This window comes from Schistocerca nitens, chromosome 2, assembly GCF_023898315.1.
Source record: "Schistocerca nitens isolate TAMUIC-IGC-003100 chromosome 2, iqSchNite1.1, whole genome shotgun sequence".
Taxonomy (NCBI): Eukaryota; Metazoa; Arthropoda; class Insecta; order Orthoptera; family Acrididae; genus Schistocerca; species Schistocerca nitens.
Window position 1 is genome coordinate 671,066,859 of NC_064615.1, and position 16,095 is coordinate 671,082,953.

At 44.1% G+C, this 16,095-nt stretch overlaps 1 protein-coding gene across 1 annotated transcript in view; it reads right to left on the reverse strand.

Annotated features, from left to right (window-relative positions):
- Positions 1-1,285: 1,285 nt before the first annotated feature.
- Positions 1,286-16,095, reverse strand: part of LOC126235234 (sialin-like) — a 168,376-nt gene continuing 153,566 nt past the window's right edge. The window contains exon 9 of the mRNA XM_049943966.1: positions 1,286-1,416. Coding sequence (XP_049799923.1) covers positions 1,286-1,416 — 131 coding nt within the window. The remainder of the gene's footprint in view (positions 1,417-16,095) is intronic.

Below are 16,095 nucleotides of genomic sequence, written 5' to 3' on the forward strand. Positions count from 1 at the left end.
ATTAAAGAATGCGGTCGTGGAAGGAACAGTGCTTCAGGTCAGGCAGGGGTTATAACTGTTTCTTCTGACCTTGCGTGTTTCGTCAGTTTATATCTGTTCTCTTACTAGGAAGTGATGACATGAAAAGAGGACAATGATTTTTACCCAACGATCCCGTAAAAGGTTTATTGGATGGATATTGCATTTCGCAATTAGTGAGTCCAATAAAATTTAGCTCAAGTGGCTCAGTTATAAAGAGGCATCTTACTTACTCAACGACGTACCCGGTTGGAACTAGCTGGAGGGCCTGTAATCTTGTTGCGAAAATAAACCGAAGTGCCAAAGAAACTGGTATAGGCATGTGTATTCAAATACAGAGTTACGTAAACAAGCAGAAGACGGCGCTGCGGTCGGCAACACCTATATAAGACAACAAGTGTCTGGCGCAGTTGTTAGATCGGTTACTGCTGCTACAATGGCAGGTTATCAAGAGTTAAGTGAGTTTGAACGTGGTGTTATAGTCTGCGCACAAGCCATGGGACACAGCATCTCCGAGGTCCGACATCGCTGCGACCGGAAAAAGATCCTGCAAAAACTGTTCCAACGACGACTACAGAGAAGCGTTCAACGTGACAGAAGTGCGAACCTTCCGCAAACTGCTGCAGATTTCAATGCTGGGCTATCAACAAGATTCACAGTGCGAACCATTCAACGAAACATCATCGATATGGGCTTTCGGAGTCGAAAGCCCATTCGTGTACCTTTGATGTCTGCACGACACAAACCTTTACGTCTCGCCTGGGCCCGTCAACACCGACTTGGTATGTTGATGACTACAAATATGTTGCCTGGTCGAACGAGCGGATGGGCGTGTATCGAGACAACCTCATGAGTCCATGGACCCTTCATGTCATCAGGGGACTGTTAAAGATGGTGGAGGCTCTGTAATAGAGTGGGCCGTGTGTAGTTGGAGTGATATGGGCCCCCTGTTACGTCCAGATACGACTCTGATAGGTAACACGTACGTAAGCATCCTGTATGATCACCTGCGTCCATTCATGTCCATTGTCCGTTCCAACGGATTTGGGCAATTGTATATAGGGAGAGGGAACGCAATAGAAGACGAATGAGTGGCTATGAAAAATAAAACAGTGAAGGCAGCAGAGAGTCACCTAGGTAAAAAGATAAGGCGTAGTAAAAATCCTTGGATAACTCAGGAGACACTAAGTTTATTTAAAGGAAGAAGAATAAACTATGACTGACAGGAAATACAAAATGGATAAGTAGGAATGGCTTGAAGACAGATTCAAGGCTGTAGAAACATGCATGACTCCCCCTTATCACTACTTACGTTTTGGTAAGTAAGCGCCCCGACGACTGCTGGAGAGATGAAGCCAGGCAGGGTGCACACGACGTTGTTTAAACCCAGCAGAATGCCTGCAACACAACGGGTACATCTGGGCAATCTAAAAAATAAAAAGTACTTATTTGTGATGTAGCTCTTCCTCACCACCCTGTCATCCTCTGCCCCCATAAAAGAAATCTGCAGTTCACGTTTCGAGTTACACCAATAGCTTATTATTTATACACCTAATCGCCATACACTACTCATTTTTAAAACGCAAAAACTATTTTTATCATTCAGACTGTAAAGTTAAGTATGCTTTGTCAGGGGTATACAGACTTGGCAATAGTGAGGGTTGCAAATCTCTATTGTGACTATAGCCGAGACGGTCTAAGAACATCCCTGACAGCTTGCAGCACTATTGCCAGCTTTCAGCTACCAAGAGCTAACAGTTGCAGGCGGAAACAGTAGGTGTCTATGGAGCTCTGACAACACTGAGGCGTTACCAAGGGGACTTTTACAAAATCGCGTTACGTTACTGGTTGATGTAGACCCGAGAAGCTGCAGCACCCAGCCAACTGCAACTGTCAGGGATCAACTTACGCCGGCTCAATTACACCTAAGGGGCCACAAGGAAAAGGAAAGCTTATACCTAACTAGCAGTGGTGTCTCGCGCAAAATTTTACCAATGTGCTACAATATCATAAAAATAAACAGAGCGTATTTCACTATGTTGTTATAATACTGTTGCTGTATTAGATTTACCTAACGCACTAAGATAAAGTATTTTGTTTATATGTTTATGATTTCGCTTTGTTGTTAATGCATTTATATGTCATAGATCTTTCAATCCCCCTATACCCCATGCATCCTTTTCCCGAATAACAAATATGTAAAGCCAAAAGTGCACAGCAAACATCACACCACAGATACAGTTTTTTTCATACACTTTCATACTAAATTTCCACGTATACTTACTTTTTTTACCATTGCCTACAGCCTTTTAACTTAGATGTGTAGTATCATAATAACATTGAATATATTAAATTTTGTGTATATAAATTGAACTATTTAAATATATTTAAATTTTATAGTTAATAGTTTAACATTGTGAGGAATAAGACGAAAAAAATGACGGTAGTAGTGAGAATTGAACCTGTGCTGACGAATGCCAGTTGGTGCACTCGAACATGGACCTATGGCACCTACATGTCAACTGCCCCACGTAAGGCCGTGCTGCTCTATGCCTCCAAAATACATTACACGCACTTTCAAAGAAAAATAATCACTTTGTGCTGTGAGCAACACGGCACTCGTACTGCTGGAAGGACATGCACTGTCAAAAATAGACAGTTGCAGCCCTTCTCTTAGTTGATCGTAGCGTGGTCGACTGCACTTGACACTAGTTTCTAGTCATCGCGAAGAGAGCTCAAGAAAACATATTTTCGTCCATTTTATTTGCATACTAGCACGAGTTCACAGGGAAATGGTGTAACTTTAATGCAACTTTTAGCACGCTTTCGAAGGGAAATGACACTATTTAACTTCGATGTTTACCGTGTTGCTGTAGCACATGGACACATGATCACCGGCCGTCACTGATAATTACTTCAAATAATTCGTTCCAAACTTATTCACTTTATTTAAGAAACATAGTTACAACAATTTTTTCTCACAAGAAGTAAGTTGTACAAGGGCCCATCTTCTACTTTCTGAGAGGAAATGAAAGATGAATAAGAAAACAAGAAAATACTAGAACGAACGTTAAGGAGTGGGCCGCCATCTTATCAATGATGGACTACATGGGGCCCATGGGCCACGTTCCGTGCGTACCCGTACTACGGCAACGTCTCTTACACAGCGTTTTCGGGTTACATGGACGTCACTGAAGAGTTCCACGAAAGTCACTTGCTTTTTTTTCGCAACATTCAAGAAAGTAACTTAAAAATACAATAAAATTTGCATCTTTATGAAATTAAAAAAGTATGTACTGCAACAGATACCTCCAATTACTCAAATGACTCTGAGCACTATGGGATTTAACTTCTGAGGTCATCAGTCGCCTAGAACTTAGAACTACTTAAACCTAACTAACCTAAGGACATCACGCACATCCATGCCCGAGGCAGGATTCGAACCTGCGACCGTAGCGGTCGCCCGGTTCCAGACTGAAGCGCCTAGAACCGCTCGGTCACAGCGTCCGGCCTCTTCAATTACCGACAGTGAATAAGGCTGTATCATCAGAGACCAGGCGGCAAGCTAGCATAAACTCAGCAACAACTCGACAACGGGAGATCAGCCCAATGAGTGATTATGGAAGGCCATTCTTACGGCCATCTTCGTCCGTCTCACACTGCACCCACATCTACTGCCGTCCGTGTAACGGTATCGTCTACTCACCAGAAAGGCGAGCCACATCTTACTTTGTAGCCTGCATGTATGTTTGGTACTCCTGGATCGCGCGAAGTACAACAAGAGGCATTTTCAGAGCTTTGTTTCAGCTCTTGTTTAACTCCCTCTCTCTTTTTCACTCGTCAGACCAAGCCGTTCCGGTCTTCTTGGGTTTTTCTACCAGACCAACCACCCAGTCGTGAATTTTCTGCCTAAACATTTTTTCTGTCTGCTGTATCAAGTTCGCTATTTCCTGCTTCATCCAGGACCTCTTTTACTGCACGGATCCATTTTAGTGTTTCAGTCTTCGCTTGACTGCGAGTTGCGTAGAATTACACAAGCTGTCTTGTTAATCTAGTTGGTTCCATTCTTTTACACTGAAGAGCCAAAGAAACAAGTAGACCTGACTAATATCGTCCAGCATCCCCGCAAGGAGGGAGAAGTGCCGTACCACGACTTGGCATGGACTCTGATAACGTCTGAAGTAGTACCGGAGAGAATTGGCACCATGACTCCTGCAGGGCTGTCCATAAATCCGTAAGAGTACGAGGGGGTGGAGATCTCAACACCGCGATGCAAGGCATCCCCCCGAAATGCTCAATAGTATTCCTGTCTGCGAGTTCGGTGGCCAGCGGAAGCGTTTAAACTCAGAAGAGTGTTCTTGGAGACGCTCTGTAGCAATTCTGGAGGTGTGGGGTGTCGCATTGTCCTGATGCAATTACCCAAGTCTGTCGGAACGCACAATGGACATGAATGGACGCAGGTGATCAGACAGGATGCTTACGTACGTGTTATCCGACAGAGTCGTATTTAGACGTATCAAGGGTCCTATATCACTTCAATTGCACACGAGCCACACCGTTGCAGAGCCTCCACCATCTTGAACAGTCCCCTGCTGACAGGCAGGGTCCATGGATTCATGACGTTGTCTCCAAACCCGTACACGTCCATCCGCTCGATAGAATTTGAAACGAAACTCGTCCGACCAGGCAACATATTTTCAGTCATCAACAGTCCAATGTCGATGTTGACGGGCCTAGGAGAGACGAAAAGCTTTGTGTCATGCAGTCATCAAGAGTACACGTGTGGTTCGTACGCTGACACTTGTTGATAGTTCAGCATTGGAATCTGCACTTCAGTCACGTTGAACGACTCTCCTCAGACGTCGTTGGTATCTTTCTTGCTGGATCTTTTTCCGGTCGCAACGACGTCGGAGATCCGATGTTTTACCGGATTCCTGATATTCATGGCACACATGTGAAATTGTGGTACGGGAAAATCCGGACATAAGCGCTACCTCGGAGATGCTGTGTCCCATTACTCGTACGCTGACTATAATACCACGTTCAGGCTCCCTTAAGTCTTTATAACTGCCGTTGTAGCAGCAGTAACCGATTTAACAACTTCACTAGACACTTGCTGTCATATATAGGCGTTGCCGACCGCAGCACCGTATTCTGACTGTTTAAATATCTCTGTATTTGAATACGCACGCCTGTACCACATTCTTTGGTGCTTCAGTGTAATACGCCTGTGGAATTTTAACCTTCAATTTTTTCATACCGGAATACAGTTGGCGTATTTTCCAATCTCTTTATTTGATCTTAGTTTGTAAGTTCCCTCTTCTGCATAATCTGGAGCTGATCACTTTTCGTCCTCTCTTTAACGGCTCAACACTGAGAGCTGGGACCTTAGCCCAGCAACCGAAACCAGTCCACAGTCCACTGGCCAATGCCCTGCAAGATGAGCAATGTTAGCAGACACGGCTTCCACAGCCGCTGCTCCCGCAGGAGGGATGTCACGCGTACTGCTGTCGAATGATGGATCGACCTGCCGATTACGCCGCACATGCCCATCGACCCTGCTCGGGATGTTTCGAAGCGGCCTCTACACAGGGGACCGACCGCAACTGTCAGCACGTCGAAACGGGATTTAAACCAGCAGGACCAGCCTGTCACAGCTGGGACGTCCAATGACGCGTTGTAAGCCTCAAACCTGCTTCGATTTTGTGACAACGAATTTCACAACAAGTCTTCTCTAGCCAGTTTGCTGGAAGATTTCGCTTAAACATCTAAACTGGGGACCTCTCTCGGTTTTCTTGTATTTATATTTTCTAATTTTCAGTGTCAGGTCGTTGCTAGACACACATTTTTGTTTGTTTCGATTGATATTTAGAGTCCTACTCTTTCTGCTGCTTTTTTAACGACTTCCATTTGTTTTTGTGCAGTCTAAATGTCCTGACATACAATCGCCAAGTGGTCTGGAAAAGCTAAACAGTCCATCCTGTTATTGTTCCTTCTTCATACGACTGGTTCGTCAGCTTTAACCTCTGATTTTAACTTCCACCACTCTTGAATTACTCTTTTTAAGACACTGCTGCAGAGTAATTGCGACAATGCATCACCTTGTCTTTCATCTCTTTTAGTTTGAAAATGTTCCGAAATGTCTATCTGAATTTTATTTTACCATAGATATAGTACAGTTTACTGTTTAACTAAAAATTACAGTGGTTCTGAGGTCCAGACTTTGTTCTTTCAGCATGTGAAAGAGACAATTACTGTACATTGAGTCATAAGTATACACTACTGGCCATTAAAATTGCTACGCCAAGAAGAAATGCAGATGATAAACGGGTATTCATTGGACAAATATATTGTACTATAACTGACATGTGATTACATTTTCACGCAATTTGGGTACATACATCCTGAGAAATCAGTACCCAGAAGAACCACCTCTGGCCGTAATAACGGCCTTGATACACCTGGGCATTGAGTGAAACAGAGCTTGGATGGCGTGTACAGGTACAGCTGCCCATGCAGCTTCAACACGATACCACAGTACCAGAGTATCGTGACGAGCCAGTTGCTCGGCCACCATTGACCAGACGTTTTCCATTGGTGAGAGATCTGGAGAGTGTGCTGACCAGGGCAGCAGTCGAACATTTTCTGTATCCAGAAAGGCCCGTACAGGACCTCCAACATGCGGTCGTGCATTATCCTGCTGAAATGTACGGTTTCGCAGGGATCGAATGAAGGGTAGAGCCACGGGTCGTAACACATCTGAAATATAACGTCCACTGTTCAAAGTGCCGTCAATGAGAACAAGAGGTGACCGAGACGTGTAACCAATGGCACCCCATACCATCACGCCGCGTATTACACCAGTATGGCCAAGACGAATACACGCTTCCAATGTGCGTTCACCACGATGTCGCCAAACACGGATGCGACCATCATGATGCTGTAAACAGAACCTGGATTCATCCGAAAAAATGACGTTTTGCCATTCGTGCACCCAGGTTCGTCGTTGAGTACACCATCGCAGGCGCTCCTGTCTGTGATGGAGCGTCAAGGGTAACCGCAGCCATGGTCTCGGAGCTGATAGTCCATGCTGCTGCAAACGTCGTCGAACTGTTCGTGCAGATGGTTGTTGTCTTGCAAATGTCCCCCTCTGTTGATTCAGGGATCGAGACGTGGCTGCACGATCCGTTACAGCCATGCGGATAAGGTGTCTGTCATCTCGACTGCTAGTGATACGAGGCCGTTGGGATCCAGCACGGCGTTCCATATTACCCTCCTGTACCCACCGATTCCATATTCTGCTAACAGTCATTGGATCTCGACCAACCCGAGCAACAATGTCGCGATACGATAAACCGCAATCGCGATAGGCTACAATCCGACCTGTATCAAAGTCGGAAACGTGATGGTACGCATTTCTCCTCCTTACACGAGGCATTACAACAACGTTTCACCAGTCAACGCCGGTCAACTGCTGTTTGTGTATGAGAAATCGGTTGGAAACTTTCCTCATGTCAGCACGTTGTAGGTGTCGCCACCGGCGCCAACCTTGTGTAAATGCTCTGGAAAGATAATCATTTGCATATCACAGCATCTTCTTCCTGTCGGTTAAATTTCGCATCGGTAGCACATCGTCTTCGTGGTGTAGCAATTTTACTGGCCAGTAGTGTACATTAAAATCTACGAAGGTACAAACTACTTTTTACTGTACATTTTTTATCGCTGAGAATTAGTTTTAAATTAAAATATGTCACAGGCAAGATCTACTTGATCTGAATCCTGTTTGCTATTCGTCAGTTTTGCATTCAAGCTGTTGTTATGATCTATCCAGGAGAAAATGAGGCAGAAGTTTGAATGGAACAGGAAGAAAGGAATTCATTGCCTCTGTAGTTACTAATATCCGTTCTGTGCCTCATTTTATATAGTGGATGTTTCAATGCAGATCTCCAGTCATTCGAAATTTTCTCAGTTCACCAAATGTTTCTGCTGGTCTTGCGGCCAGCTGATTTTAGGAGTTCTGCAACAGTTCTGTCTTAACTACATTCTTTGTCATTTTTAATCTTCTAATTTGTTGCTTGTGCATTTGAATTGGTTTTTATGGGACTTTCTGGTGGAAATCTTTCTGTTGGCTCAGGGCAATTTCTATATATATATTTTTAATATGTCCCTTTTCCTGATTCAAGCAGAGATTTCGGGGTTGGTACCCACTCAGCTTCCTTTTAAAAATTTTGTAAATGGTTATCGTCCCATTTTTGGAAGTCTTCTCCAGTTTCACGGAACTGACGGTTCTCACACTGTCCATTTGTTTGTTTAATTAATTTTGGAGCTTCTTTTCTAGTTTCCAGGAACTTGTCATGTGGATTTTCTGATTTGATGTCGGCATTTTACTGCCTGTTCACAATCTTCATTCTAGCAAAGATGTCTCTCCAGTTTTTTCAAAGTAATTTAGCTTTGGGCAGTTTTGATAGACTTACGAGGTCTATAAAAAAATTCCGGAACTTTGCCCACAACATTTTTCTACGCTTACCTTTTACTTTAGGAATTTCTGACATCCTTTTGCTGAATGTTTGGGTGTTTAAAATGTAGTTTGTCTCGGCTTAGGTAGTGATTGTGCAGCGTCGTACCGAGAGGTTTGCCAGATGGGCCGCAGTCAAGGCGCAGGCCCACAGGAGCCGTAAAAATAATAAAAAAACAAGAAGAGACTGTTCAAGAGTTTACTGGTAGAGGTATGTGACTTCTACTCCTCGTGTTCCTGTCATCTGCGTACTAGAAAAGTCCTCTCCTCGGCCCGTGACTGTAACCGTAGTATTTGTTGTCACAATGTCATTTCTGTCATTTAGTCCGACTAGAATCGAAAAGGAGTGACTATTAGCGAACAGACGTCTATCTCTAATGTGGTTTGTATAGAAATAGCGAGGTTGATTGACACTGCTGCCGCCTACACAGCTCGCTCATGTTCAGTGTTATTACTGCTATATCGCTACGGCATTGTAGGATCTCTGCAGGACCTCAAAGGTCGTTGAGCAGGAACTGAACCAAAGAACAGTTTATTCCTGTGTGGGTCCCAGCCTCGATGTAATTTGTCAATGATGAAACCATTTGAAATATCCAGCGTAGGCTGTCAGATGCTTTATAAAAGATGTCCTTTATTGCATCGTGTTCCGCATTACCAACATTATATTCTTAGCCAGTTTTGGTCCGTGGCCATTTTCAACTGCAGTTGCGTCGTTGACATGTGTGCTATATTTAAATGCTCGACTCATCAGCGGATATAGTGGGCAACTAGTGGGCAACTACCTTTTAGCTACGCGTTGCATACGGATCTAAGTTGCAACTGATGAATGATGATGCCTCATCACATAGGGTTGGTTAGGTAAACGTCTACCTGTAGCATGAGGACGGAACGCGTCTACACTGTCCGATTTATTTCCGACACGCACTTTCGAATCATCACGCACAGAACGCTTTAGGCAGAAGGATGGCAGCCCTAACATCGACACGATTGACCGTTACCAACCGCAAGAGGACGCATGTTTATATTGCGTTCATCATAAGAATACATGTATACATTACACTATGTATTCTTCTGTCTTTGCAGGAAACTCACTGAATTTCGTTTCTCGTGGAGCGAGTACAGACAAGTACGATAATAAGGAAACGTTTTTTGTTGTGCTTTACGCGCGCTTCGACTCAACGATAATACGGCATAACAGTTTCACCGGCGCATCTAACTTGGACAGTACTGGCCAGCCGGCTGGTCCAACTACCCTGCAGTGATGTGAACGGTTGAAGCTACGACGTAAAAAGAGATGAGCAACGAAACGATATAGCTTGGAACGCAGTTTCATTTTTAATCAGAAAGAAATAATATACGCCAAAACTTCGGCAATATGGTTTTAGGCGACCAGACGTAAAACGTAACATGCTCTCATTCTTAGCTAACATAATACTGTAATTAGAAACAAGTGTGATGAAAATTCCTAACTTAAACACAGGACAATTTTTATGCTTGAGCTAAGAGCGTACTGTAAGTATTTAAATATTGAAGCCACTGAAGTAACACTTATAATGAGTCGTCTGGTAATCTCGGAACTCCTTCCATATCCGAATCCGAGGAATACATTTTAGTACTCGAAGTGTCGTCTGCTACAGAATCCACGAAAGCATCTAAGCGTCACATTTTCTCCTCTTTTTATGTCTTGCTGATATGCATCCCGCCAGCGTTCGATATCGACGTGTGACGAAGATCCGAGAATTAGTTCCAGTACGTCTGGCAGCTAAGTCTTGTTATTTCTTGCGACAAACCCCTTAACTTGGCTCTATATCAGTTTTGTTGGGTTCAGATTCCGGTCGTACGGTGATAACGACAATGTGATCCGCAGACTTGGCAGCTAAATCGATAACATTCTGGTCTACAATATAACGTTCAGCCTGTTGCAGCAATTCAGCCTTAACTGCGATAGGATCGATATTGTATCCATTTTCTACCAGCCAGTTTACAGCGTCTAGCTTTTCCAAGGTTTTTGCGGCCTACGCTCAACTTTGACGCTGTGATAAGATGTATCGCCCAATACAACAATGCTGGAGGGCTCCAGTTTGGGCAGAATATTCTAAATCACCTAAGGAACACTTCACCATGCATTTCTTCGTGATAATCTCCAGTTTTCTTAGGTTCAAAAATTAAATCATCAACCTTCTGCGGAACAGTTGCTAACTGTATGTACAATAATTAATGTTTTTCTTTTCCCATAGGGCTTTTTATCCCCTCTGATAAGCTTGCAACAGAAGTTTGCTTGTTTGTCAGTAACTGTTGACTCAATCCATACTTTTTGTGTGACATGTCTAATATTAACACAAGCCTCATCAAGGTAACAAATATTACACATTTCTCACTTATAAGTTGTTGAATATGACGAAGATAACTCCTCCTCTACAAAGAAATATCAGCTCTGTCTGTTATTACACTACGAACGCTACAAATAATTCAATACCTTCTCTTGCTGACAGTACGGGTAATGTAACGGATGATGATAAACAGAAGGCCGAAATTCTAAACCTAGCTTTCAAAAACTCGTTTACAGTAGAGGACTGCAGCACCATTCCCCTTTCAGTTATCGAACAAACGCAAGGATGGCTGGCATGGCGTTAAGTGTATCTGGGATTGTAAAACAGTTAATATCCTTAGATGCCAGGAAGGCATTTGGCCCAGACGGTATCCCCGTAAGATTTTATGTTGGTTATGCTACAAATATAGCACCATTCTTATTCATCATCTATCAGAGATCATTGGAACAGCGGCGGAAAGTTCCACGGGACTGGCTTGAAGTGGGACACACTTACAGATAGAAGACGCGTTAAACGGAAGGGGCTGCTGACTAAATTCCAAAATCCGATCTTCGCCGAGGTTGTAGAGCATATATTATTACCACCAACTTTCAAATGGTGCAATGATCACCATTCAAATATAAGGGAAATTAGAGCTCGCACTGAGACGTTCAGACAGTCGTTTTTCCCTCGCGCGATCTGCGAGTGGAACAGAAGGCGGGAAATATGACTTTGGCGCGAATAGTGCCCTCCGCCACACGCTGCTCGGTGGCTAGCGGAGTATATATGTAGATGTAGATTTGATTTTCTATTTTCAAACCGGAAACCAATGTCTCTCGTTAGGTTGTAAAATGTTATCCTCCTAAAAATGGCCAGGTCATCATCGTCATGTATTATTTTAAGTATCTTATTCACTATAGGCGCCTCGTTTCTGAAGAAGATCATGCGCACCTTCGACCACACAGCCCTTTTCACAAAATCGTCACGTTTTCCTCAGACACAATATTGACTGTCCTGGAGTGGAAGGTTTGCCGGCATTCTTCTTTTTCTTTTCGCACTCAGCAGGTTTAGCACGACACAAATACCAGTAAACTCATATATCATTTATGCAGTCTGCATCACAGCTAGTGACAGATATTTCCCTATAAACTTGTGAAAAATATAAAAACACCCTGTTTCTCGCCAATTTGTAACTTTTTTTTTTTCACTGTGGAGCAGAAAGCAGCGTCACACATGTTCACAGTGTGTATTAACAGCCTGACAGTCAGAGCACAACTAGCGCTTACGTAGATAGCGACGGTACACGATTTTTAAATAAAAACTACATAGCTAAAGCATAATGAAGATAGACGCTAATGGCTGTTTAGACATTAGAATATCTTAATGTGGTGTCACCGCCAGACACCACACTTGCTAGGTGGTAGCTTAAATCGGCCGCGGTCCATTAGTACATGTCGGACCCGCGTGTCGCCACTGTCAGGATCGCAGATCGAGCGCCACCACACGGCAGGTCTCGAGAGACTTACTAGCACTCGCCCCAGTTGTACGACGACGTTGCTAGCGACTACACTGACGAAGCCTTTCTCTCATTTGCCGAGAGACAGTTAGAATAGCCTTCAGCGAAGTCCATGGCTACGACCTAGCAAGGCGCCATTTGTAACATTGCATGTATCTAAAGAGTCTCACTTGTATCGCCACAATCTCCAGATGGCTCATCAAGAACGATGTATACAAAGGATGGATTAAAGTTAAGTATTATAGCAGCTACGTACTTTTCTTTATAACATTCATTATGTATCCTGTTTCAGACCTCACTCCATCCTTCGTGAGTTAGCGCGTGCATCTTGGCCGCCTCTTTCAATTAGTGTGCGTAGTGTTGGCAAGTCTGTCGACACAACATTTTTGGCGACGAGAGTAAAACCGGTCTTCTTTATTCTTGCTTTGCTTAAATTACTTGTGTCATGGCTTCGCCCCATTCTCCAGATGTACTGTCCGAATTTTATCGCTTGCAGAATCAGCAGAGGCAGGCGTTATTGGATGCCTTTGGACAGCTCGTCCAGGGTCAACGTGCACTGCAAAACGATGCGGCCGCCGCCGCTCCACCACTACCGCAGCCACAACACGCAGTTGCACCACCATTCCGTAATTTTGACCCAGCCAACGAAACCTGGACGGAGTGGTCACGCCAATTTGGATTTCATCTCGCCGCCTACAGAATTCAAGGTAATGAGCGGCAGCCGTTTTTGCTTTCGTGTGTAGGTGTGTCCACCTACCGTGTGATAGTGAAATTGTTTCCCCGACGCGACGTAGCAACTCTATCCTATGAAGAAATTTTGTCTGCTTTAGATGCCTATTTCAAGGAAACAGTCAATGTCGTTGCAAAACGGTATACGTTCTTTCGTACAAAACGTACGGCCGGTCAAACTAATCGGGAGTGGGCTGCAACATTGCAAGGACTTACTAGGGATTGTGCGTTTGAGTGTGAATGTGGACTTCCTTATTCAGATACAATGGTACGTGATGCAATAGCACAGAACGTTTCTGATGTTCGTATACGGGAACAGATTTTGAAACTAGTTAATCCCTCCCTTCCACAAGTGATAGACATATTGGATCGGCAAGACACACTTGACTTTGCACAAGAATCGTTTGAAACTTCGCCAGCCGTGTGTCACATTAACCGGCCCGCCGGGCGCGTTGCACGGACCGCTAAACAGCCCTCGCGCACGTCCGCGAATGCAGTGAAATCATGCCCGCGGTGTGCAACTAGACATTCGCGTGACAATCGCCCGTCACGCCAAGCTATTTGCTTTTACTGTCATAAGAAAGGACATGTTCAAAGTGTTTGCCAGAAAAAGCTCAGATCAGACAATCACAACCATTCCAGGCCCTTTGCTTCGCGCCGGAATCGAACCAAGGACAATCAGGCTCGTGAACCTTCGCCCATGGACATTCATGTCGTTCATTCCACCCCGTCCAGTGCCACTATCTCAAACAGTGACTGTGTTCGTCCCACAAACAGTGTGCGTCGACGTCGCCGGAAATCCCGTCAAGTCGCAAGTGCTTCTGTACCTGTCTCAGTTCAAATTGCACGTGAAAGTCGCTCTTGTCGTCAGCAGGACAATAAACTTTTTGTCGACTTGGACTTTGAAGGCAAAGTGATACCATTCCAGCTCGATACCGGAGCTGCAGTTTCATTGATCAATCACGACACGTACAAACAACTGGGCAAACCTCCGTTGTGTGCCGCAAATGTTAAGTTAAATAGTTATTCAGGACCGCAGATCCCTGTGTTAGGACAGTGCACTCTTCTTGCAACATACAAGGGACAAACAAAACTTGTGTCATTTTACGTCCTTCATTCTTCTTCTGCAGTGAACTTGTTTGGTTTAGATTTATTTCAATTGTTTAACTTGTCTATAGTCAATCAGGTCCCATCAGTGAATCAGACTGTGCCTTCCGCCGGTGTTTCTCGTCTGTGTGACGAACTTGCAGACATTTTTGCACCGGGCCTTGGTTGCGCTAAGAACTATAAAGTACCTTTGGAACTGAAGGTAAACGCGCAACCGAACTTTTTCCGAGCGCGCAATGTTCCCTACGCATTGCGTTATGAGGTCGCCAACCGCTACGATATCTTGTATCGGTCCACTGCTAAGTACGGAAACGCTGATGCGTTGTCCCGTTTGCCTGTTGCTGAGGCTAGAGCATTCGATTCTTCCGAACTTGCTTGTATGTTCATTGAGGCGGAAACCGATGACGTGGTCGAATCGTTTCCGATTGATTTTCGTCGTGTAGCTACAGCCACAGCTGCTGCCTCTGTCCTTGCTACTGTTTTGCGTTTTGTTGCTACGCAATGGCCCTTGTCAAAGTCGCGGATCGAGGATCCGTTGGTTCGCCGATTTTTTTCTCACAAGGAGAGACTTTTTGTACGACGTGGTGTTTTGTTGTTGCGTTCTGATAATGATCTGTCCAGAGTCGTGGTCCCACGTTCGTTACAGTCCTCTGTCTTACGGCTTCTTCACCAAGGACATTGGGGCATAGTGCGAACGAAACAACTTGCTCGTCAGCACTGTACTTGGTTCGGAATCGATACTGCGATTACGACTGTGTGCTCTTCTTGCATGGCGTGTGCCGAACAACAATCCGCACCGCCGCGGAAATTCTTTGCATGGCCACAAGCCTCTTCCCCTTGGCAACGCTTGCACATAGAGTTTGCTGGCCCATTCGTTGTCCGAATGTCTTCCACGACGTCATCTGCCACCATCCAAGCGTTATCTGCTATTTTTTGCATTGAAGGTCTTCCGCAGACTATTGTTTCCGACAATGGCCCACAATTCATGTCCGCAGAATTTCAGTCATTCTGCAAGGCCAATGGTATTGCATGGGGGCTTAATTATAATAAAATGCTAATAATTTTAATTTTTTGATTTAGTAGCTGTCTGTCCGATTACGAAGTCTCGTAAACGGTAGGCCCTGACTAGTTTTTGTACGCAATCTGACTGCATGGAACAACAACAAAGAATGAAATTAAAATTTTCGTTAACACAATTAATTAATTAATTAAGTCCCCAGCAACTATAAAACCTACGAAACCAAGACACAAGTGTAATTGTTCTGTGTGTGGAAGTGTGACTCAACGTACACATCTGGCACGGTTCTTCTTCAATAAGACAAGAAATATTAAATATCATTTATACTGAAGTAATTAAAAAATAGAAATACTATAATTGCGTCAGAAACCCAGAATTACACTCTAATCCAAGAACACAAGCCAGATGCTTTGTTGACTGAACCTGTAATGACGCATTATTCAGGACATTGAAATAATGAGAAAAAAAAGAATAAGAGCTTGTTGCCTTATATATATTGACGAAAAGCACTCTAAACATTACAGCATCTCCATTAGAACAACATCCGCTGTCCATCCCATCAAACAACTGCACAAAACATGGAACAAACACTTTTCATTACGACATCTCAGCGAGCACTGCGCTCCGCTACATCTCAATAATCACAGCCTACTACGAGTTCTGAACAAGCACTGCCTACCACGACATCTCAAGAATCACTGCCAGTGGAGGCGGCGGAACAACACTCTCTAGCGCGATCTCTGGCGCTGTGGCTCAGTGTAGCCACCTTTCATATGCCCTTCCTCCACGGGCTAGAATTTGATGGTATTTTTGCCAGCATTGGTGGTGAAAATACCACCAAATTCGTCAAAAAAATACAGACAAAAATAAAAGATAATATTAA